The sequence below is a fragment of the Phaseolus vulgaris genome, chromosome 2 (assembly GCF_000499845.2).
Source record: "Phaseolus vulgaris cultivar G19833 chromosome 2, P. vulgaris v2.0, whole genome shotgun sequence".
NCBI lineage: Eukaryota > Viridiplantae > Streptophyta > Magnoliopsida > Fabales > Fabaceae > Phaseolus > Phaseolus vulgaris.
The window spans coordinates 29,222,422-29,245,476 of record NC_023758.2 but is presented as its reverse complement, the minus strand read 5'-3'; the positions used below and the strand labels follow the sequence as shown (position 1 = coordinate 29,245,476).

Below are 23,055 nucleotides of genomic sequence, written 5' to 3'. Positions count from 1 at the left end.
GTTAGGTAGCTTTTGGTGTTTGAAGGTCGGCAGGCAGGTAATGTTTTTGTGGGATTTGAAGAGAGTGGGTTCATTTTGGCGTGATATTGTGGGTTTGGTTGTGGGTGAGGATTTTTTATTTGTCTTTGTGATTTGTATCCGTGCTTTTAGACATTTGGTTGTAGTAGGGTTGTTTTGTGTGTGTTGTTTTGGTTAAAGACTGGTAATAAGGATCCGGATAGAGTAGTAGCGAATTCCTTTTGATGTGTTTTGTCATTCCTTTCTTTTGAGGTTTGATCTAGAGGTCTGTAGAGCCTGAAGATTGTTTGTTCTCAGGTGTTAAGCAGGTTGGCCTTAACCACTTTTTTGTATAAGAGTTGGGACACCCCTGAAGTATCTGTATAAGGGTTGGGGCACCCTTGAAGTGTCTCACTTTATTTTATTTATTCTTTGATAATAAAAAAACAATTATGTTTTGATATATGTATCCCACCTTATAGTTTAAAGGTCTACTTGATGTTGTTTTCTCATGTATCTAATTCTTCTACACTTTTCTTTTGTATCACTTTCAGTTTACACTATAAGTAAAATGTATTTTAGCGACCATCAAAATCGGTTGTTAAATTGATTTACGACCGAAATAACGACCAAACAAAAGTGGTAAAAAAAACCCTAGTGCTTCTTGATTTTCTGTCTATGGCATTGTCCTCATAGTGCTTCTTCCTTTATGTCGGTCTCCCTCCATCTTATATCCCTTGTCTTTGTGACCACCACTTGACCACCTGTAATTATCGTATCTGCATCACAACAACCTTAAGCAACATCTATATATGGTCGGATTGTTCTAAACAATAGAAAACACATAACCAAAATATGTTATCAACTTAAGGAATGTAAAAAATTTAAAGGATAAAGCACCCAATCAGAGAAGGAGAAATTAAAATTTCTCATTTTCCTTTTCTTCTAAGACCAAGCTTATAGTTTTTTTTTTTTTTTTTATCGGCACCAAGCTTATAGTTGTGTCAAACTAAAGATTTCTTCTGCATCCACCTTTCCTTCTTTAAAAACCACACCATTTCTTTGATTCTAGATGCTCCAAATCATCGCTACCCAACCCCCTTTCCAATCATGGTTCCCTTTCTCATTAAGTTGAAACAAACCAAACTGAAGCAGATGGTGTTTCAGTTCATTGTGATAAATTGATTTTTTTTTATCAGTAACGAATTAATATGAATTAAAGGGATACTTCAGGGGTATCCCAACCCGTATACAAAGCTAAAAATGGTTTAAGATATAAACTATCTTAAAACCCCTCCAAAAAACAGGATCACTTAGAATCCAAACTTTGCTTCATAAAGAACTTCCCCAAAACTACCCCTGCACTCTTAAAGAGAGAATACTACCTCTATAAGATAATTAGTCACTTCCTCCACAACAGATAAGTACATTCTTTGTAACCCAAGAAATTCTTCCCAACACCGACGTACAAAGGAGAAAAAAGTGGTACAGCCCTCAAAAACCATTAATATTTGCTACCTACGGCCTCAACATCATAACAGGGATGTTGATTTTGCACTTGAACAAGCAGTCCAGCCTTACCATTTCTTTAGCTTTATGTCATTGGAATCATACTATAGAGATCATGAACAACACACAAAGCTTAAGCTCGCTAAAGCATGTCTGCAATTGGACCAGCACATAGTTCAAATACTATCTGCAAAACAACATGTCACATAGCAGAATGGCGCTACACCATCCCCCTAACCCACCATACCAGACTTAGTTCAGCATAAATCCAAGACACCTAACTAGATCATACAGCAGGTACACTAGCTACACAAGGCAATTACATTCTACACAAAGCTAGAAAACCAGTCCACACACCATCCTACACAGCAACCAAAAGCCATAAACCCTGACCAACCAGCAGCTACAAACTCCAAAAACAGGATTATATACACCCCATTCCTCACCAATAACATTGTTGAGACCTACTGCAATTCAAGGCCCCTTACTGCCTAGCTTTGGTCTTCCCCTTCAACCGTCCAGCAGCTCCATCCACAGAGAAAACCTTCACAGCAGCTTCCGCACTGCATCAAATTTGAGTCATGTATAAACCTTCCTCACCTTATGGTTGATTGTCGCACCATCTATTTATTAAACCAGAAGTGCACTTTTAGACTAAGGTATTTAACCTTAGTCCTCTTTAAACTACACTCCATCCTCCATCATCCCGACCATGCTTCCACTGCATTCATCAGCCACCTTAGCACTCAATAGAATCCAATGGCATAACTATGCACAAAGTGCTCAACTAAGAAATACATCATCAATGTATTCAATCCTACTTACATGATCTACTTCGAATCTGCTGCACCTCACCCTCCTATTTAGACTCACCTCATCTTTATTTCTTCCTCCTCTACAACCGCTTATTTAACACTACTAATGCAGTACATTGGATTCAAAACCCAGTCTGCAAAAGAGTAGTTAAAGTTGTGTGCCTTATGCTTCATCTATAACTACGATCTAAGCTAGGCCTTTTGGAATACTTCTTCCGCATCTACAACTCCTTGGTTAAACACAAATGAGTTTCTATGCTCCCATAAACACCAGACTATAGCTGCCCACACCCCTTTCCACACCAAGTTTTGTTTATTACTACTCTAGATCAAGTGAAAGCTCTCAAAATGGGTCATTAAATCATTATTTTGGACAAACAGAATTCCAATTCATCTAAAACACAAGGCCCACACACATAGAGCATATTTACACTCTAGGAAGAGGTGCTGACACAACTCTTCCTTAGATTGACACAGAGCACATACAGTAGTGTTCAATATCACGCATCTCCTACTCAAACACTCTCTAGTTGGTACTCTACCCAATAGTACTCTCCAAGTTGTGATCACCACATTAGGGAATGCCTTAATCTTCCATAGGTACTTGAAAGCATCAATATATGGACCCCTTTCAGGCTTATTTAGGCGTTCATATGCAGAAGTCACCGTAAAACACCCGGATTCATCACCTTTCCACACCTGAGTATCCTTTCCATCCTTTATTATGGTGACCCTTGAGATGTGCATACCAAGCTCGATTTCCATAAGGATCTCCCACTGAAATCTGTCACGCCTCCATCTTAAGGTCCATCTCCACACCAATTCTTCCCACACACCTACCTCTTCCACCTTTTGACCCTGGTTCAACGATAGGGAGTACATTCTAGGAAACATGGATTTGAGATTAGCATTTCCAACCCACACATTCTCCCAAAATCTTACTTTATCTCCACTCCCTAATTTTCAACCAACTTCTTCTTGAAACCACTCATCTCCTCCTCCTTCCCTACATACCTTTACTAGATCTCTCCACCACCACGATTGGAATTTAAGTGGTGTTTTAGTTACATCATGTTTCAGGCCATACTTTGAATCCAGACACTCCTTCCACCTCCCTTTTTCGTTTGAGATACAACGTCATCTCCATTTAGCCAAGAGCTCTATATTAAACTTTCGAATGTCTCTAATGCCTAGTCCTCCTTCCTCTCTTGGTTTACATAAGTTTTTCCAACTTACCCATGACATCGTTCTCTTCTCATTTCCCCAGCCCCACAGAAACATCCTTTGAATACTAATAATGCTTTTGCATACCGACTCCGGAGCTTTGAACAGAGACAGGTAGTACAGCGGTAAAGCAGTGATAACAGACTTGATTAGACAAATTCTTTCTGCCATAGATAAGAATCTTCCTTTCCACACATTATTACCCCACTCACTTTGAAACCATCAATCATACATGAAAAACCATCTTATATTCTACAAATAGGTGACAGACCACCCGTTTCCTCTACCAGATCACATAAAGGACACATAAGGGTTGGCAATGAAACACCTCCTTTGCGTTGAGAGCTTGAGGCTCATTGGACTTTGAGGAGTTTGAGGTACATAAAATTTGGATTCTTTTCTTGTAAGAGTAAGGCATTTCCTAAATGTACATTTTAATTCATTTATTCTTAGGTGTTGCATTGAGAGCTTTAGGCTCATTGGAGTTTGAGGAGTTTGAGGTACATAGATTTTGGACTCTTAGACATTCCCTAAATGTACATTTAATTCATTTATTCTTAGGCGATAAAAAACATTTTTTGTTAGTTTTAATGAATAATTTGTTTAGATGGATTATATTGTTTAATATTTGATTAATTAAATAATTTAATATTTCAAAACATACACATTTAGTTAATAGAATAATAAATTAAATTAAATAATAAGTACATTATTATTATTTAATAATTTTAATCAAATTAAAATTAGTCTTAGGTTCAATATACATAATGCAACATGAACAAAAAATACAACGTAACATATTTATATTTGGTTGGATTGGGTCAAATTACACTACATAAAAATCATTAAACAAAAATTAATTTTAGATATAAAAAATAATTAGTTGCTATATTGGCTAAGTTATATATTATTTTAGAGACTAAAAAAGTTATTGGTGTCTAAGGAAGGAAGTTTCTATTATTAATTAAATTTATAAACTAGTTTCTAAATTTGTATCTAATAACTACCAAGATTTTAACTATCAATTAATTTATATTTAAAGTTGATAGTCAGAAATATTTGTAACTAATTTAAAAACTAATTTATAAATTTTATTAATAATAGAAATTATTTTGATACTAATAAATTTTTAAGTATCTAAAATATCATCTAATTTAATCAATATTATAGTAAAAAAAAATTATCTCTCAAATTCGTTTTTATTTGATTGTAGTACTTCAAGATTGTAGGGTGCTTCAAGACATCTGACCCAATAAATATTCTTACTAAACATAATAAAAAATATCAAGCATGAAATGGTATATAATATTATCTCTATCTTTGAAATTTTGTACATATATACACAAACTATATATATATATATATATACATATATATATATATACATATATATATATACATATTTTAAAGAAGAAACTTATTTTGTTCAATTTTAGTGTATACAAAATAAGATTTCTAAGTATATATGAATGTATATTAGATAATAATTATCAAAGTCAAACTTTAAAAAAAATCCTATATTATGAAAAGCTTATACTTATATTATTTTTTTATCAACAAAAAATAAAATTAATTAAATAAAATATTTTAGAGATATTTTAAGCTATAAAAGATGTTAGAGATTAGATAGCCTCAGTTCCTTTACATGTTTCTACCCAATCCATATAGTCATACATGTCATAAAAGTCCTCTTTTTGAAAACCTAAACAGTTTTTGTTTTTCATATCACTCGTGATTGATTGTCTAGCTTTTAAGGGTTTGCAAGTTAAGGTTAGAGTATTTAGATGTTTGTATTGTATTGTAACATGCTTGAACTAGTATATATTTATTAATTTTTTTTCTAATAAAAAAAATATCACTCATGATCTAAATAATTGGACTATTTGTATTAATTTCACATCTTGGTTACATATTTTTGGTTAAATTTGTCTGTCAAATAATTACATGTTTTATTTTATTTAAAAAATAAAAGAAATAAAAATTGAAGAATTATTGTTTACAATTTTTATCATATATTTTTAAGATCAAATTCCTATGAAAGAATGATAATCTCGATTTTTATATGCAAAACGAATTATATTATATCCGTCAAATAAAACAAAATAACTAATGAAAACTTTTTTTATTTGAAAAACTTATAACTTTTTTATCACTCACCCAAGAACTCAAGTTTTAGAGCAAATAGAATCAATTCCTCAACATGCATATGGTAAGTATTTAAGTGAAAATCTAAAGATGATACTACTATTAGTTTTTCACTAATATTTCAATTACGCTATTAACTTTGTCAAACCAACCCTGTCTAAGTTTAAATAAAGCAAATAATTTATTAAATTAAGATATTGACAACAAATTTACTATATAATAGGTAGAATTTTATTCCATTGCGCTTATAGTATTGATACATTGTATATATATTCTTAAAATACAAAGAATGTTTCTTTTCGTAAATAATATTTTTTACATATTTAAATTTAAAAATATTATACTTAATGGTTATAAATAAATGAAAAATATAGTCTGAGATGTTGGAGATCCCACATCGACTAGAGATAAGGACGTCCACTTTGTAATATGAGAATCCTTAAAGTTGGATATAATTTTTTATATGATATATTTAAAAATAAATATTTATAATAAAAAATAATTTATAATTAAATAATATAAAAAAATATTAAAATAATAATATTAAAAATTTTAATCTAGTTATATAAAAAATTGGAGGTTATATCTAAATAAATATAGTTGAACTGGATCTATGAGAATGGTGGTGACAGTGAGTAGTTAGTAACATAGTAAGCACCTTTAACGTGTCAGAGGCTTATACGGCTGGCGGCGCCATAAAAATTCTCAAAACTATTGAAGCAATACATTTTATCCTTGAATACTTCACTGTGCAAAGTATACAAACTAAAGTCACAGGTTTTATAAGTGATCCAATTTTTAATTTCCCACCCACATAGTTATCTGCCCCACTGTCTACTGCCACAAACCTGCTTATACCTTTCACCCAGAAACTGCTTTTTCTGCTTATAAAATGGAAACCCAGCGCCACACCATTCTTCCCTTGCACCATCTTCAATAGAGTTCACAACCAAGTAAGAATCATTTCATTCTCTCATCACAGCTTTACTGAACTTTGTGTGTATCTTCACTTTTTCTATTCACATAACTATATGCAATTAGATAATTACTTCAGAAACCCTAAAGTGGGAAGTGAAAGCTAGAATGGGAAGGGGCAAGATTGTGATTGAAAGGATCGACAATTCCACCAGCCGGCAAGTGACTTTCTCAAAGAGGAGAAAGGGATTGATCAAGAAAGCCAAAGAGCTTGCAATCCTCTGTGATGCACAAGTTGGCCTTCTGATATTCTCCAGCACGGGGAAGCTTTACGAGTATGCCAGCACCAGGTTTGATCACCATCACCTTTTTTAATTAATTGCAGTAAAACCATGGGTATTTATGTGCTTACGTACTGCTCCCACTCTTTCTTTGCTGCCATAGTAGTTTGATACATAAATATGCTTATTATACGAATAGATCGGGACCAAAAAGTTTATCTGTTGTCTGGACCTTAATTAAATCTCTATTTGATTGACTTCCATGTATTTTAGGTCTCACTTAACCTATAAATCTCTCTATCTTGAAGAACATAATGCAAAAAAGATAAATAAATGCATGGCTACAAGTTAAGGCATGGGGTTGATACATATAGTAAGAGAATCTTGTCTAATCATGCAATTATATATCTGCACAATTACTACAATTACAGGATTATTATTCGGATGCTAGACAGTCCTAAATGGACATGTGTATTCATATTTTTTCCACCCAAAATGTCATATGAACTAACAGCACTTTTCTCAAGTTTCTGACAATGGATTTTAAAGCTGATGATGGATCAGAATTTAACCTGCCAGAGATTGTAGGATATTGGGAGAGTATCATCTTGGAAACATAATAAATCTGTGTTCATTATGCTGAAGTCAATAATGAAAAGAGTTGTAGTTTGAATATGATAATATTTTTAAGGGAAAATAGATATCCTTAATTAACCCAAAAAAATAAAACTTATCCTTAAAGCTCATGAGGATGTAACTTCATATCTCTGAATCCAAAAGGTTCCTGTTTGCTCATCCAAAGGCAGAGACCCCGGAAAAGATAAGTATATTATATTTGTGTGGACACCTCAAATGCTATTTGACACTTATTGTGAAGAGATAAGAAGAGGGAAAAAAAAGTGTAGGTATGATACATGATATAACATGACAGGAAGTGGGAAAGTGGGAGATAGAGATAGATGATAAGTATTAAGTAGGTATTTGGAAAATGGTATATTGAAAAAAAGTCTCAGCTCCATGACCTATATTATCTTCAACATTAATATATATATTCTTGAGTCTCATCAATCCAACCTAGCTATTTTTCTCAGAAAGTATTGGAAATTCTGTATACCACAGCAATTTCTTTAGCTGTTAAGGGAAATGGTCATCTGAACGTAATCATTGGCCAATAGAGCTGTAACCCAAAGATTGGTTTTGAATATGATGCATCTTTTACTTATGATGTCCCATCAAACTAGTCATTTCTAATTTTAGAAGGTTACATATAAAAGTATATGTTCAAAACGATTTTAGCTGATACCATGCCTTGGATCAGTCGATGTCAATATCATTCAGGATGTGGATGTGATAGGTAGCAGCACATTTGGTAGCATGTCCCCTCCCATAAGCAAATGATCAAGTCCCATTTAGGATCCCTATCATTGGCAAATGCATGAACCAGATAAAGTGATGTCACCACTAATTTTGATATAGACAACCTTATCAGATAATTAAAACCTAGCCATATAACCAACTTTTGGTACATTGCCATTATTATTATTTTGGTTTCTTTTATATATATATTTGACCAAGTGGGAATGAGCAGTGTTTTACAATGATCTTGCATTCTTGTTTCCTAGTCTTAGAGCATGCATTGAACCTTTCGCTTTCAACTATAGTTCTAACGTCATGTAAAATAAGGATGCGTTGTGGATAGTTTTTTTTTAAAAAAGATTAACTTTATATAATGTATTTTTTTTTTCTAAAAAAACAGTTTTCTAGATCCAAAAAACTTTGCTATTCCTTTTTTTTTCTAATTTCTTTATAGAATTATATATATTTTTAATCACTGTACTTTTAGGTTAAATTTGATTTAGTCTCTTGTCGAAACTGTACATTAATTGTTTTCTTATACTTTGGAAAATCTTAAAAGATCATTTTAAGCAAACTGTATTAGCTTGTTTGTCAGTAGTAAATGGATTTCAAAAATGGGTTTGACTTTGACTATTTGTGTCAATACGAAAGTTTAACCGGTGAAATGATTCGAGTACGGTAGGAATTTTGTATAAGGCTTAGAATATTCTTGAAATGCTCCATTTTATTTATTTAGTTCTTTATTGATAAAAATATTTAAAAAATATGTTATAATTAATATTTTTTTTATACTTAGCTCTAATTTTTTAGATGAAATAAAAAAAATTCCTATAAAAAATGTTTACAATATTTTAAAAATATATTATAATTAATATTTTTTTGTTTATATTACAAAAATACATTATAATAAATATTATATATAAACTAATTTATATAAATTCTTATATATAATTTGTATAAATTTTTATTTTGAACTTGTACATAAATTAGTGCTAATTTATAAATAAGTTTTTTTCTTCTTTTAGAAGCATTTGTGGTAAAATATTTTTAGAATATAATATTTGTTTCATTTAGTGCATTCCCAAATTTGAAGAAAATAAAATTTAGATTGAGAAGATAAATTATTCATAATACTTTCTAGAAAAAGTACATTTTTGATTTTTTTTAAACTTGTAAGTGATCTATACTTTCAAATTGATAAATCTAGTTTAAATATAAACAAAGATATTAATTATAACATACTTTTTAAATAGTTTTATATATAAAAAATTAAAGTAAATATATTTTTAGTCCTTGAACTTTTATGATGAGGTAAACAAATAATCAAAGTCATATTTCTTATAACTCTTTTTTCCACGTGACAAACAAAACTATTGTCATATGTTTATGAACATCTCTTCCAAATTTCTAAAGTACAAAGAAACAATTAGGCTTCCAATTTCACCTAAAAGTAAATGGATTAAAAACATAGTTAACTCTTCTTTTTAAATATGTATTTTTTAACATATTTTTTAATTAAAAAATATTTATTCTTTTAAGTTAACCATCAATCATATTAACACAAATTAATATTAGCACTACAAAAAAATCATGAAATAGAAACCAATTTTTAGAGACCAAAATAATTAGTTGCAAAAGTAACTAAATTAGATACCATTTTAGAAACTAAAAAAAATTGGTTTCTAAATTAGTTTATATTATTGTTAAATAGTTTATAAATTGGTATCTAATTAGCAATTAAGGTTTTTGCTACCAAATTTAGAAACTAAATAATTGATAGTTAAAACTTTGGTTGCTAATTAGATACCAATTTAGAAACTATTTAACAATAATATAAACTAATTTAGAAACCAAATTTTTTTTAGTTTCTAAAATGATTTCTAATTTAGTTACTATTGCAACTAATTATTTTGGTATCTAAAAATTGGTTTCTATTTCATGATTTTCTTATAGTGTTTATTTGTTCATAAGCGAATAATATTAAACTAATTGATGAAAAAAACCTAATTTATTTAAAAAAAATTGTATTTGAATGTCTCGCAAAAATTATAGATGTGTAATAAATTGTTATCTTAACGTCACTATATGTTATACCTCAACTAACGTTGTTTTTTTTAAATAAATGTCAATTCAAAACAAATATAAATAAATGTCAACACGGAAAAGGTTGAGAGATTAAGACCAACAAATTTTTATTAGATATTAAAATCAAAATTTTGAAAATGTTTAAGAATAAAAAGATAGTGAATCACATTTTAATTATTAATTAAACTTTATTAAATTGCAAAGCTAGTTCTAGTTAACTTTAAGGATCCATGCATACCATTAATATGACTAACTGTCTTTATTATACTTTTTTTTTTAAAAAGTTAAAACCTAATACAAAACAATATATTGAAAACAAAACTATTTCTTTAAAAATAACCATGTTTTTTTAAACTTCTCACTGAAAGTTTTAAGAGATTACTACTTTTTAAAAAATAAACTATTCAAATTGATTATATTGTGCTTTATTATTCGAAATTAATTTTTAAAAAAACCTTTAACCATAATTACGCAATAATACTATAATTATATGTGTATGACTTGGCAGCCTGCTGCAAGAACAAAAACCTTTTGGTTCGAATTTCATAACTAGACAGTGGAGGGAATCCCTAAATTTTATTTTATCCATAGTTGTGTAGATATAGTACTTCTCATTAAAAACGGTTCAATTAATTTCAATTCGAACCTATAACAAAATGAAACTTAGTCTAAATCGAGATAAACCAAGTAACTGATAATTTAAAAATATAAAGTGTTTAGTATGTAAACTCTTTCCTTGTGACCTAGCTCAATAAGTGAAGAAAAATATGTTGCTTGTGAAGCGAAATTATTTCATTTCATGTGTTATTATTATATACAATGTTTGGATTTTTACTTAAAATTTGAAGAGATATATGAAATCTTAGTTATCTCTAATAGGATAAAAGAATTGCTTCACTTTTGTTAGGTTGGGGCCAAAATCGCATCTTAAACAATCTTGTCACAAGTATAATTTCACATTTAAAAAAAATCAAGAAAGCCTAATTAAAATTAAGAGAAATTGAATTGTAATTATGTGAGATATGCTTGGAGTACATTAATAGACGGATAAAGAAAACTACAATAAGAAATTTGGTGCAATGCAGAGTGGATGCACATGGAAAAATAACAAAATGAATGAAAAAAAATTAAAAAAAAAAAATATATATATATATATATATATATATATTATCAACTAAGAATAAATTAATTAATTGAGTTATTTAAGGAATACATCAACCTTATATAATAAAAAAGACTGAAGCAAGAGACCTCAACACCTCAAAAACTCATCAAGCACATGAGTGTCAACCTCCAAATGGTTGCCAAAAGGGAGTGACAAACCCGCAGCCAAAAAAACAATGAAAGTCCTGCCCTTATTTGAGGGACTAGCTATTCCTTACAACAAAAACCAAAAGTTTGATCCTAATTCTGCACTCCCTACCCAGTTCCAGCAGTGACATAAACTCAATGTAGTGTAAGCATATGATAAATGTAAAAATGATTGTGTGAAACTGTGAATTGTGAATGCAACAAAAGTCTTAAATGTACATTATTTTCCCTAAAAGAAGGTTTAGGTTATTATTTTACCTTAGTCTCAATTAAAGAATTTGTTCTAGCGTGTCCAAAAAATATGTATTACTTAGATGTCAAAATTAAAGATAAATTTATAAAAACCTTATGTCTTTAATCTAGTACTAGTGGAAACATAGGCACAAATGCGCATGTGTATTGATTTTTTTCTCTTTTACTCAATTTTTATAATAATAGAAATTTAATATACATACAGAAATAATTTTAAATGAGTCAAAATTGAAAAACAAAAAATAAAAATGGAGGTTATTTTATTCAATAGATAAGATTTTGTGTGGAAATGTGTGAGAGTATGTTCTCTATTTCCTCCTGTTGTTGTCTTAAAATAAGGAATTAAGGAAAGAGTGAGAAGTCATATAAAAACTGTACATTAATATTAATTTTAAAATAATTTTATTTTTTAAATAATTCATATAAAATGACAAAATACTCCATTGTATTAATAAAATGAGATATATTAAAATTGAAAGAAAATTGTATAAAAAAAACAGTTATAATGAGGAATCCCCTTTATATATAGGTATAGATGACAAATCAACACAACTACAATATATATATATATATGATAACTCCAATAATGTTAATGGATATGAATTCAAAATATTGACACTAAAAAAAACTATTTTTGTTTTCTTACTATAATGTGTCAACAAATATATATGAATTAGAGTCAAAATTGATGTTAAGTTATAAATATCTTATTTTTCTAATCTACCTTAGGACAATATAATAATCAACCTTTGAGTTAAACACAAATAATATTTTAGATTCAATAACCCTAATATTGTTAACGAACTTGATATTATAACATTATGTTAAAAGAAAAACTTAACTCCCTCATTATTCATTGTTTTTTTTAACTATGAGACATATTATAGTATATGCAGACAGATTTGTATCACTTAGAATTAAGACTAAAGGTATCCTATAAACACCCTATCTTTAATTCACGAAAAGATATTTGTATATGAAAGCTTTAGATATAGCAAGTTTCAAATGTTAATAAACATAAAATGAGATAATGCTAACCATTTGTTATCTTTAATCTCAACATGAAAATATTTTAGAACACTAAAAACTTCACATCACTTAATTTGTCTTATGGCCAAAATATGTGTTTTATAATCACCTTTTGATGATTATACTCGTGCATGAGCATAGTTTGAGATAAATATTAAACATATTGGCAATGTTTAAAAAGTCTAAAGCAACCTGATAAATAAAAAGTGATAGATAGTAAAAGTCACGAGAATTTATGAGCGGAGAACTATATCTTTAGATTATTTGATAAGTTTTGTAAGTGAAAAGAAAACTACTATAAGATATAACCCATAACAAAAATGATGTATCACAACTAAAAAGCTAAATTCTTAAAAAAAAATATCAGCAATAAACATAAATAATATATACAAATGAATCATTTTAGGAGTGATAAATTCATTTACAAAGAAACAAAGACACCATAACAACATAATATCTTTCAGACAACTGCTCAAAATACTAACCCTGCCAAAAAACAAATTGCAACACCAAACTAAAGTGAATAAAGACAGACTAGAGGATCAACCAGTCAGAAAAAAGAAAAACAAACAGGGGATATTTATAAGAGAACCAAGACTAAACATTTAATTGAGCCAAAAAAAATATCTCGAAATAATTCAAAACTTCACCTTTAAAAATAATCTTATTCCTATGACTCCAAATCTCACTAACCACCTCAATCCAAATATTCTTCATCCCTAATAAGATCGACTTTGGAGCATTACACAACCGGAACTGCAGAAAATGAGAGTGAACATGAATGGGGACAACCAACGAAATGCCTAATCATGCACAACAAATATTCCACACCATCCAGGATATTCTACACTAAAAAAAAATGATTTAAATCCTCCTCTTTAACCCCACAGAACCAGCACAAAACACTTCCAATCACAATCCCACGTCTATGTAAATTGACTTTAGTAGCAATCCTATTTTCCAGCACCCTCGAAGTGGTAACCTAAGCTGAAACCAAAGCCTTAGTTCTCCAAAACAAATTAAACATCCTCGACCCGTCACCCTCATGGACACCTCAAAAAAACCCATAAGCCAAATTAACTTAGAATACCTAACTTTCTTCTATCCAGGGCACGAGTAGTGCACTCACTACCAAATACTTCAAATGAAATGGTCAGGACCCAAAAATTTGTTTTTCCACGGAGCAATTAATGCAATAGGTTATTTACTAAATAATATACCATAAAATTAAGGAAGTGTCTTTAAAATTAAGGTAAGCAAGAGACTTTATTTGAATCTTGGACAAACAAAAATTTTCAAAAGACTAGAACTTTTAAATAAAGAACAAATATGGGCAAGATGTGTCTTTAATGTTTATTTTTTTTAAGATACTTTATTTATATAAATATTTATTAATTTTAGTAATGATTAATTTTAACAAAATTTAAGAAGTAAACTTCAAGTTTGAATAAATCTTATATAACCACCCATTTATATGCTTCTTATCTTCAATATTTCTAATATCATATTAAAAATTAAACTTAATCTTATAAAATCAACTTATAAAATTATATTTACACTCATATCAATGTGAGATCTCTAATGATTGATATTAAAAAAAACCCAACCTTTGTTAAAATATGCTCTATTAATCACTCATTCTCCAAAATCTAAATCTTAAAATTCAACTCTACTCATTAACTATAGTTGCACATTTGAAGATTAAGATGGTTAACGTCCAAATGTCGTATATATTCTCAGAGAACTTAGTGTGTAGTACACTTTCTATAACTATTATTCAGAACAATTCAACGGCAATTTAGCAAAATTTAAAAACAACAATCATCTCCATCAGAGTCCATGAATTTTTTTATCAATAAAAAAACAATTAAATAGAGGAACATGAATACTTTACGCGTACTTCAATGCTCATACAATTAGATAAAGAAGCTATCTAAACCTTCAATTTATGTCCACAGAAGCAAAGGTAAGCAAATTGTGTACATATTATTATATGCTCTATATATACAATGAAATTTGCAGCAACAGTGGACATCCAAAAAAACTAAACAAACACCCTTGCAATGCTGTTATATGATGAGCACAAATCTGCAAAAATGACATTCTCACACCCTATTGCTATGTATTATATTCAGTACTGCATCATTGTCATTTGCCTCTTCTGTTTCACTCTAATACAGCACTACATAAGCTGTTGTTGGGTGATTCAAGAGACAGTACAAAATATTCCCTGAAACTAACATATTGTTCTATACTCTCAACAAGTGCACCCACTTGTTTCCTTGGGCTTCTTCCTGTCTTGTTATATACAGAAGATTGTTTCAAAAAATCTGAAAATTAAAATCAACTTCTGCGTTATAAACTAATTAAACACTTATTCTTTCTTATTTTCCTCTCTTAATAAGGCTTAAAAGAAAAGTTTCCTCCTAACATAACATGATGAGCTCATAAAAAAATATATTAACCACATGCAAATGTTTAAGCTGATAAAAAATTTATTAACCATATGCAAGTAGAACTGCACCAAGATTGAATTGGAGCCAATTAGTAAAACTAGAAACAGGTTCAGTGCATGACCGAGAGTTCTTTGCAAAAGCATTTCACAATGTAACGAATCCACAAGTTATCTTTTAGCAAGTCACGTTTTTTAAGAAGAAATAGCAGAGAGATGCAGATTATGCTATATATAAAAGTCACATCACCTCTAATTCAAAATTTAAAACAATATGTGAGTTTTGTTGACTTCAATCCTCAATTTGGATGGCAGTACACTTAACCTTTATTATTTATTATATTGATACTTTACTATTTCTCATGGAACCCAATTTATTGGTAGGTATATCTTTTGGTGGTTTGATGTGATTTGTTTTCGTTATGTCTTCTGATACATCTTTTCTTTATCAGTGGAATTCTTAATTTTGTGTACAAAATAAAAAAAATGGAAAGATTTTTTTGTTACCAGCGTGAAATCTATGATTGAGAGATACAATACATGCAAAGAAGAACAACACCATCTGATAAATCCAGAATCCGAAGTCAAGGTATGTTCCTGCTAATCACTCTTCAGAATTCCCTTACCCTTTTCAGGCACAAATAACAACTATAAGCAAGATGTATTTCAAATATCACTTATGTGTTTGTTGTTGTTACTCGTGTATTCATTGAACAGTTCCATTATGTACGAAGTAATCTCCAATATGAAAAATTTTTCACCGGACCTCAAAATCGAACTGTACATGGTTCTGTTCTTACATTTTAAGAGAAATATCAAACCCCTCTCCTGTAAATGAAATAATCATACTTTGGCCAATCTCTCCTTTGTAACAAAACAGTGACAAAATTGTTCATTTTATTTCTCATAGCTCCTGGATTTCTCATTGATCAAATTTTTCAATTGCATACTAAGCATGCAAACAACACAAACTGTTATAGCTGCATGATCCATAAACCTTATGATCAACACAGAGAACAGTGATTCAAAAATAACTTACATAGAACAACCTAAAAATGAATGAACAAACTTGTGATTATTACATAACAATTAGTTCAACCTCCTTGCATATAATCACAACTACAAATCTATATGGGATCACACCTAGCAATCATTGTAAGTATCACAGACTGTGAAATGAGATTAAAGAGCTTAAAAGTGTTTTTGAATAAAAATAAATAAATATTTACAAAGTTAAAATGTCAAAGCCAATGAGTGTAGTTTTTGCAAGCAAACAAGGGTCTGCAAAACGAGGAGCTTATGGTCATCATCAAATTGATAGAATGTAATTTTTTTTAAAGTAAAAGTGATTTCTTAAACTTGGAAAGGAATTTTGTGCAAAAAGTATAAACCATTTCTTCTACAAATATGCTTTCTACAAATATGCTTTCTACAAATATGCTTTGAAGACAATATGTTTGAAGATCTCACGTCGACTAAAAATAAAAAGTCGACTAAAAATAAAAATATTTCATAATATATTAGTGTATACAAATCTCATCTCATAAGACAATTTTATAAGATTGCGTTAGGTTTAAAGTTCACCTTTTAAAATGTTATTTAAAGTTTATGTTAATAAAAATTTGTTAAGGTCATCATTTATCAGATTACTAATAAATTTCATTGTATATTAGTGGATTGTTGAGTTGGACTTAAAATCAACTTTTTTTTAATACAATAAACTGTGAATTTGTGGATTGTTTTTTCTTATAAATTTGTGGATTGTTTTTTCTTATATATTGTTTGTATTACCCATTTCTACTCCAAGTCACACTTGAGTTTCGAATATCTAATTACTAGAATATATTCAAGCATTAAGCCAAGTTGTGTTATAATATTTATAATTGGAGATGCCATATAGTATAACGAGTTGTATTCTTAAATAAAGAAAAAATTATTTCCAGTTCAAATCATTGTCGTGTTGATCTTAGTTTAACTTTATTTTCGTTGAGTAACAATGCTAAACTATTGTCACTTATTTCAGTTAATGATATCAATTACAGATCTAAAGTTTCAGACTTGATGAACTACTTGTAGATCTTCAATAATAGTTATACAAATTAATCACGTGAAATTAAGCATATATAAAAGCAGAATAGAAGTTTCCAGCCTTTAACTCTAGAATTAAAACCGTATATTTGATAAAATGGTCCTTATGCACCCAAGAACCTGTTTGGGATGAAAAAATTGGAAATAGGTGAGGAAGGATTGGAGACAGAATTTTGAAACAGAGGAAGGTATAGGATAAAATTCATCCCTTATTCCCTTTCAAATACAAATTATTTTATTTCCTCCAAATTGGAGGAAAAAGGAAAGGGATACCACCACAGTCTCCTATAGGGAGTTAAATAATAACAAGGCTTTTTAAACTAAAGTTCTATGTTGCAGTTAGATTTTCATGTTTTACTGTGTTTGTTAATTTTGGGAAACTATATATGCAAGATTAGTAATTTTGACTTTTTCCTGTAGTGGATATTACTGTCGTAGTTTTCTCTATTTAAGACAACTTCATTTCTTAGGGATATGAAGGCACTGTAAAAGCAACACCTGACAAACTCTTTCAGCCTTTTGCTTGATATTTATAAATATATTGTGAGTAGTCTTACAGCATTCCCTGTATATGGCTCTATATTTGATTCTAAATATGACTATCAACCACTAAACATAGTGATTTCATATCCATTATGGGGCATGTTGAAGCATTTGTTTTGGACTTAAGTAAAAAATGATGACAAAACATACCTTGCATTTCTTTTCCCTCAGAATTACTTACGTATACCATTTTACTTGATTTTTGATAGTTTTGGCAGAGGGAGGCAGAGATTCTAAGGCAACAACTACAGATCCTACAAGAAAACCATCGGTACAACCTTTCTAAATTTAGTTAGCAATTCTTTACATGAGTGGAACTTATAAGCCTAAGATTGAATTATATAAGTGACGACCTGTAGATTGAAATCCTCTACTAATGTATCAGCGAGTTTATAGATCACAAAATGCACAAGAAGATCCAAGAAATGAAAATGTAGACTCTTCTAGAAAATAAAACATCATGACGCATGACCTACTATGAAGAAACATAGACTTAAATATTTGAATATGCACAAAATACTTTCTTGCTCTTAATCACTCACACAAGTAGTTCTTTTTTTTCAGAATAACATGAAAAATAGTCCATGAAGAAGCAGCACTCACTTTTATCTCCATCTTAGACTACTTACAATAAACATTAATACTATGTCTCACCAGGTACAATCCATAAAGAAGGTTGTGGCAGAAGTGATGACCTTCTTACTTTACTTTTTCTTCTCTAAATTAAATCAAGGAAACTTCCATGTCAATCCTGGGATTATGTACACAGTACAATTGAATACAAATCCAACTGCATGGCTCATTATCAATCACACACTACTTTAATACACCACATAAACTCCAAAATAGTAAAATGAAAAAATATTTTTCATTTTTTCTAATAGCAGATAAACCAACGGATTCACACATCTCATTAAGAGCCCCATGCATAAGAGCACTAACATTTTCAAGATACAGGCAATTGATGGGAGAACAACTTTATGGTCTGAGTGTCAAAAACCTACAAGATCTAGAGAATCAACTGGAAATGAGCCTCCAAGGTGTCCGTATAAAAAAGGTGAGATGCTTTTTAAATTCACATGAGAATGAATGGAATGGAAGTAAATTTGCTTGCTTGATTAATCTCATTAAGGACCAAATCAATTAACAAGTTTAGTCAAATTCTGCAGGAACAAATTCTAAAAGATGAAATCCAAGAGCTGAACCGAAAGGTCTTTCTGAGAAATAACTTTTGTTATTCGTCTCATAACTTGTATAACATTGACTGATCTTTACATTTTTCTTTTCACATACAGGGAAACCTTATCTTCCAGGAAAATGTGGAACTGTACAAGAAGGTAAACCTCATTCACCAATACCACACACTAATATGCATAAAAGTGGTGATACTTTAACATTGACACAGATGCTTAATAATGAGGCCTGATGTCCCAGGTCTATGGTACAACCGATACAGCGACAACAAGCAGAAATGCATTTGATCCACTTCCATATGGTATGCATGTAGGAGGGCATTCACAAGAATTAGTCCAACTTCAGTTATGCCAGCCTGAACAAGAAGCTTATGACACATCCGACACTGCCACAAAATAATGGTCAAGTCTAATTTGTTCTAATATATTAGTAATGCGTTTGGAAAAAGAAAGATATATAATGATATTGCAGCTCAATAATGAATCACGCAACTCCAAAGAAGTGAAGAGTTATAGGCCTAGGGGATGAATGTTACTCACTTTACTTTCCTCAGAGAATACCTGAAGAGAACAATGCACTCCCTGATATTGTATTGGTTATATAAAATCTAATAGCAAAATGACATTTGCTTGTAAATCTTCATATGAAAAGAAATCTTGAATAACACAGCATGGACATAAATTTTTCCTTCTTTAACCAGTTGTTGTTGGAGGAGTAAACCATAGAATATATGATATCCAACACAAAAATTCTCTGTTAACCATACAAAAACACAGAATAAAATACTAAGTTGTGCTACTTATTAGTTTTATATATCTCATATACATAGAAAGAAACCATAAATAGAAGAAGAGGAAGAAAAGAATTCAAGATAGCACTATATTTTATTAATCAAATAATTGTTACACACCTATTCATATTATTGAGTATTCTACACTTATTCATATTATTGAGTATTCTATTTATAGAGTAAAAAAAAAATAACAAGTGCAATTACAATTCATAAAGCAGATATAACTGAAAAACTAAAATATTCATATGAGATCAGATTTATCATCTAATAGCGCCTCACAAGTTGAAGCATGTATATCTTTTATGTTCGGTTTGGATAAGTTGTCATGAAATAACTGATGATGCAAAGATTTGGTCAACTTATTAGCCATTTGATTAGAAGAAGAAACAAGAATGAAATGAATGAAGCCTTCTTGAAATTTAGTCTAAACGAAATGACAATTGATTTCAATATGTTTTTCTCTCTCGTAAAATGTGAGATTCTTTGTTATGCATATAGCAGATTTATTGTCACAATAAACGACAAAAGATTCAAAAATATTAGTATGAAAATCATGACATAAATATTGTAACCACCGAAGTTCACATACAAATGAAGTTAGTGTTTTGTATTTTGTCTCTAAAGAAGACTTCGACATTGTAGACTGCTTTTTAGACTTCCATTAAATTAGAAAGTTTATCATAAACACACTATAACCAATGATAGACCTTCTAGAATCAATCCAAGTTCCCCAATCAAAATTAGAAAAAACTTTGATAATAATTTGATTATTACTGGAAAAGAATAGATCAAGACTAGAACATCCTTTCAAATGTTATAATATATTAGGAGTTGTTGTCATATGATGTTCTCATGGATTTGAAACAAATTGACTTAGCTTATGAACCACAAAACTAATATTAGGCCTAGTGGGAGAAGTGATAGATTTGCAAGCCAAATCATTTATCAAAAAGAAAATCTATACGGAATTTTCATTGATCGAAAACAATACCAGAAGGTGAACGACTTATTTCTAATTCCAATAAATAGTAAAGAGTACCAAGGTCTTTAATACTAAATGAGTTATAATATGAGTTTTAACACGTTGAATTTCTTAAATATTATTGTCGACCAACATAATGTCATCAAATATATCAACAGAAATAAAGAATGAACCTGCACTTTGAACATAACCAAGTTGTATTACAAATTGATTTCTCAAAATACTCAAACCTTCCATTTGGATATATCCTTTAACAATCAAATGAGTCTTGTATGAATACATAAGATTTTTTTTATTTAATATTTGTAAAAGAAAAATCAATGATATCCAATATTGTTTTCAGTATGTCTACAATTATTGAGGCATCAATCAATGTTATTTTTTATTATTTTGATAGTTGAGGTTTTTTTTCTGACTTTCTTTTATCAAGTTCAGCTGACAAATAATTCATGTTGGGTGATAGTTTTCAAGTTACATAAAAAAAAAAGGACAGCAAACTATATTGAGAAAAATTAACATTCATGTTGATGATAAAAGAAATTACCACAAACATGGACAAAAAAAAATCACAATAGAACGTTTATTGAAAGAATATATAATTCACATATACAAAAATATAAACTCTCCCAATATTAATTGAGAAAAATTGAACTAATATCAAATAAAAAAATAACAAATTTCTACAACAATAAAAATCTAACCATTTTAATCACATAAGAATTTTTGTTAACGATAACAACAAAAAACTCTAACTGATATCAAGTGTAAAGTAATCCTCCCATAAGAATTTTAATTACGTCGATGACAATCTCAACCAAAATTAATTAAACTAAGAGAAAACTATGACAAACAAAATATAAATTTGGAAATATAAAAAATTTAAATAAAATTTAAAATCATTTAAATTTTTTTAGCAATATAGGTACTCTAATAAAATTATAAAATTTTAATTTCTTCAGAATTTCTATCCAAAGATCATATTTTGCTATAATACATTCTAAATTCTCAAAAAAAAATTACTCATTATTCTCTGTATAAAGTAAGGATGTCATATGTATATCTACCTCCTACTGCACACCTGCACTTGTCACGCAGTTTTCCACGTGTGTTCCAACGCAAACATTACATTATAATTGTGGCAAAAATTGATACGTTACCTTTCTTGGTCTGTGTCAGTCAATGTTGTGGAACTATTCGTAGAAGGGAAATAAATTTCTTATATATATTGGAAAATTTGTTTATTCACTACTTTTTCCTTCAGATCTTTCAAAATTTTTTAGTCACTCCAAATATTCTTTATATATTATTTTGAAACCGAAATATGATATTTTATGAGTTATATAACAATGGCTATTTTAAATAGACACAAACATAAAAGATATATAGTTATTTTAAATAAGATGTTTCGGAAAGTCGTTTTTGTAACTTTTTGAATGTATTATAGAATAGACTTTTTGAACTATCTCCTCTGTAAAATATTAACAAGGCTGTGAAAAACAAATTTCAAAACATATTTATTTATTGAAAAAAAACAGTAAACATGGTTTGTTTTGTAACTATTTTAAAATGTATTACTAAATAAAAATTATGAAAGTAGATGTGTTTTAAAAGAACAACATTTTATGTAACAGATTCAAATATCACTACAAAATATAAATAGATGACAATGTGGGTCACTATAGTTGGGTCGTTCTACAGTCTAACAAAACTCTTTATAATTGTCAAGAACTTTTTTAGTTTTTATTATTATATATAATTGTTTGATTGATATAATTCAATATTTTTTTAATTATTTTATTAATATTAGTGTTGGAATCTAACTTCCATTAGATATTAAAATATTTTAAATATATAATATATAAGTTATTACAAAATTTATCTTGTAAACCAAATTTACAAGGTTGAGTCAAGTTTAAAATGTTTGTTATCGGATCATCCAGTTCATTTTTTAATAATTAAATTTTTAAAATAAATTTAAATTTTATTTATGTTTTACTTTAATATTTTTATGTAATATTTTTCTTATTTACTTGTAATTATAATAAATTTTTTATTTTTTATTTTTTAACGGTTATACTTATTAT

The 23,055-nt window shown here is 29.2% G+C and overlaps 1 protein-coding gene across 2 annotated transcripts; it reads left to right on the top strand.

Moving 5' to 3' along the window:
* The first annotated feature begins 6,325 nt into the window (after positions 1 to 6,325).
* Positions 6,326 to 19,892, top strand: LOC137811289 (MADS-box transcription factor 23-like). 2 transcript variants are annotated; one of them, XM_068612977.1, is made up of 8 exons: positions 6,326 to 6,643; positions 6,745 to 6,955; positions 15,882 to 15,960; positions 18,212 to 18,273; positions 18,960 to 19,059; positions 19,172 to 19,213; positions 19,298 to 19,339; positions 19,437 to 19,892. In XM_068612977.1, the coding sequence occupies exons 2-8, from the start codon at positions 6,774 to 6,776 to the stop codon at positions 19,593 to 19,595; spliced, it is 666 nt and encodes a 221-aa protein (XP_068469078.1). In that variant the 5' UTR covers positions 6,326 to 6,643; positions 6,745 to 6,773; the 3' UTR covers positions 19,596 to 19,892. The 2 variants fall into 2 exon arrangements, with proteins under 2 accessions (XP_068469078.1, XP_068469079.1); XM_068612978.1 differs by having other exon boundaries at positions 6,443 to 6,643; positions 6,732 to 6,955.
* Positions 19,893 to 23,055: the final 3,163 nt, after the last annotated feature.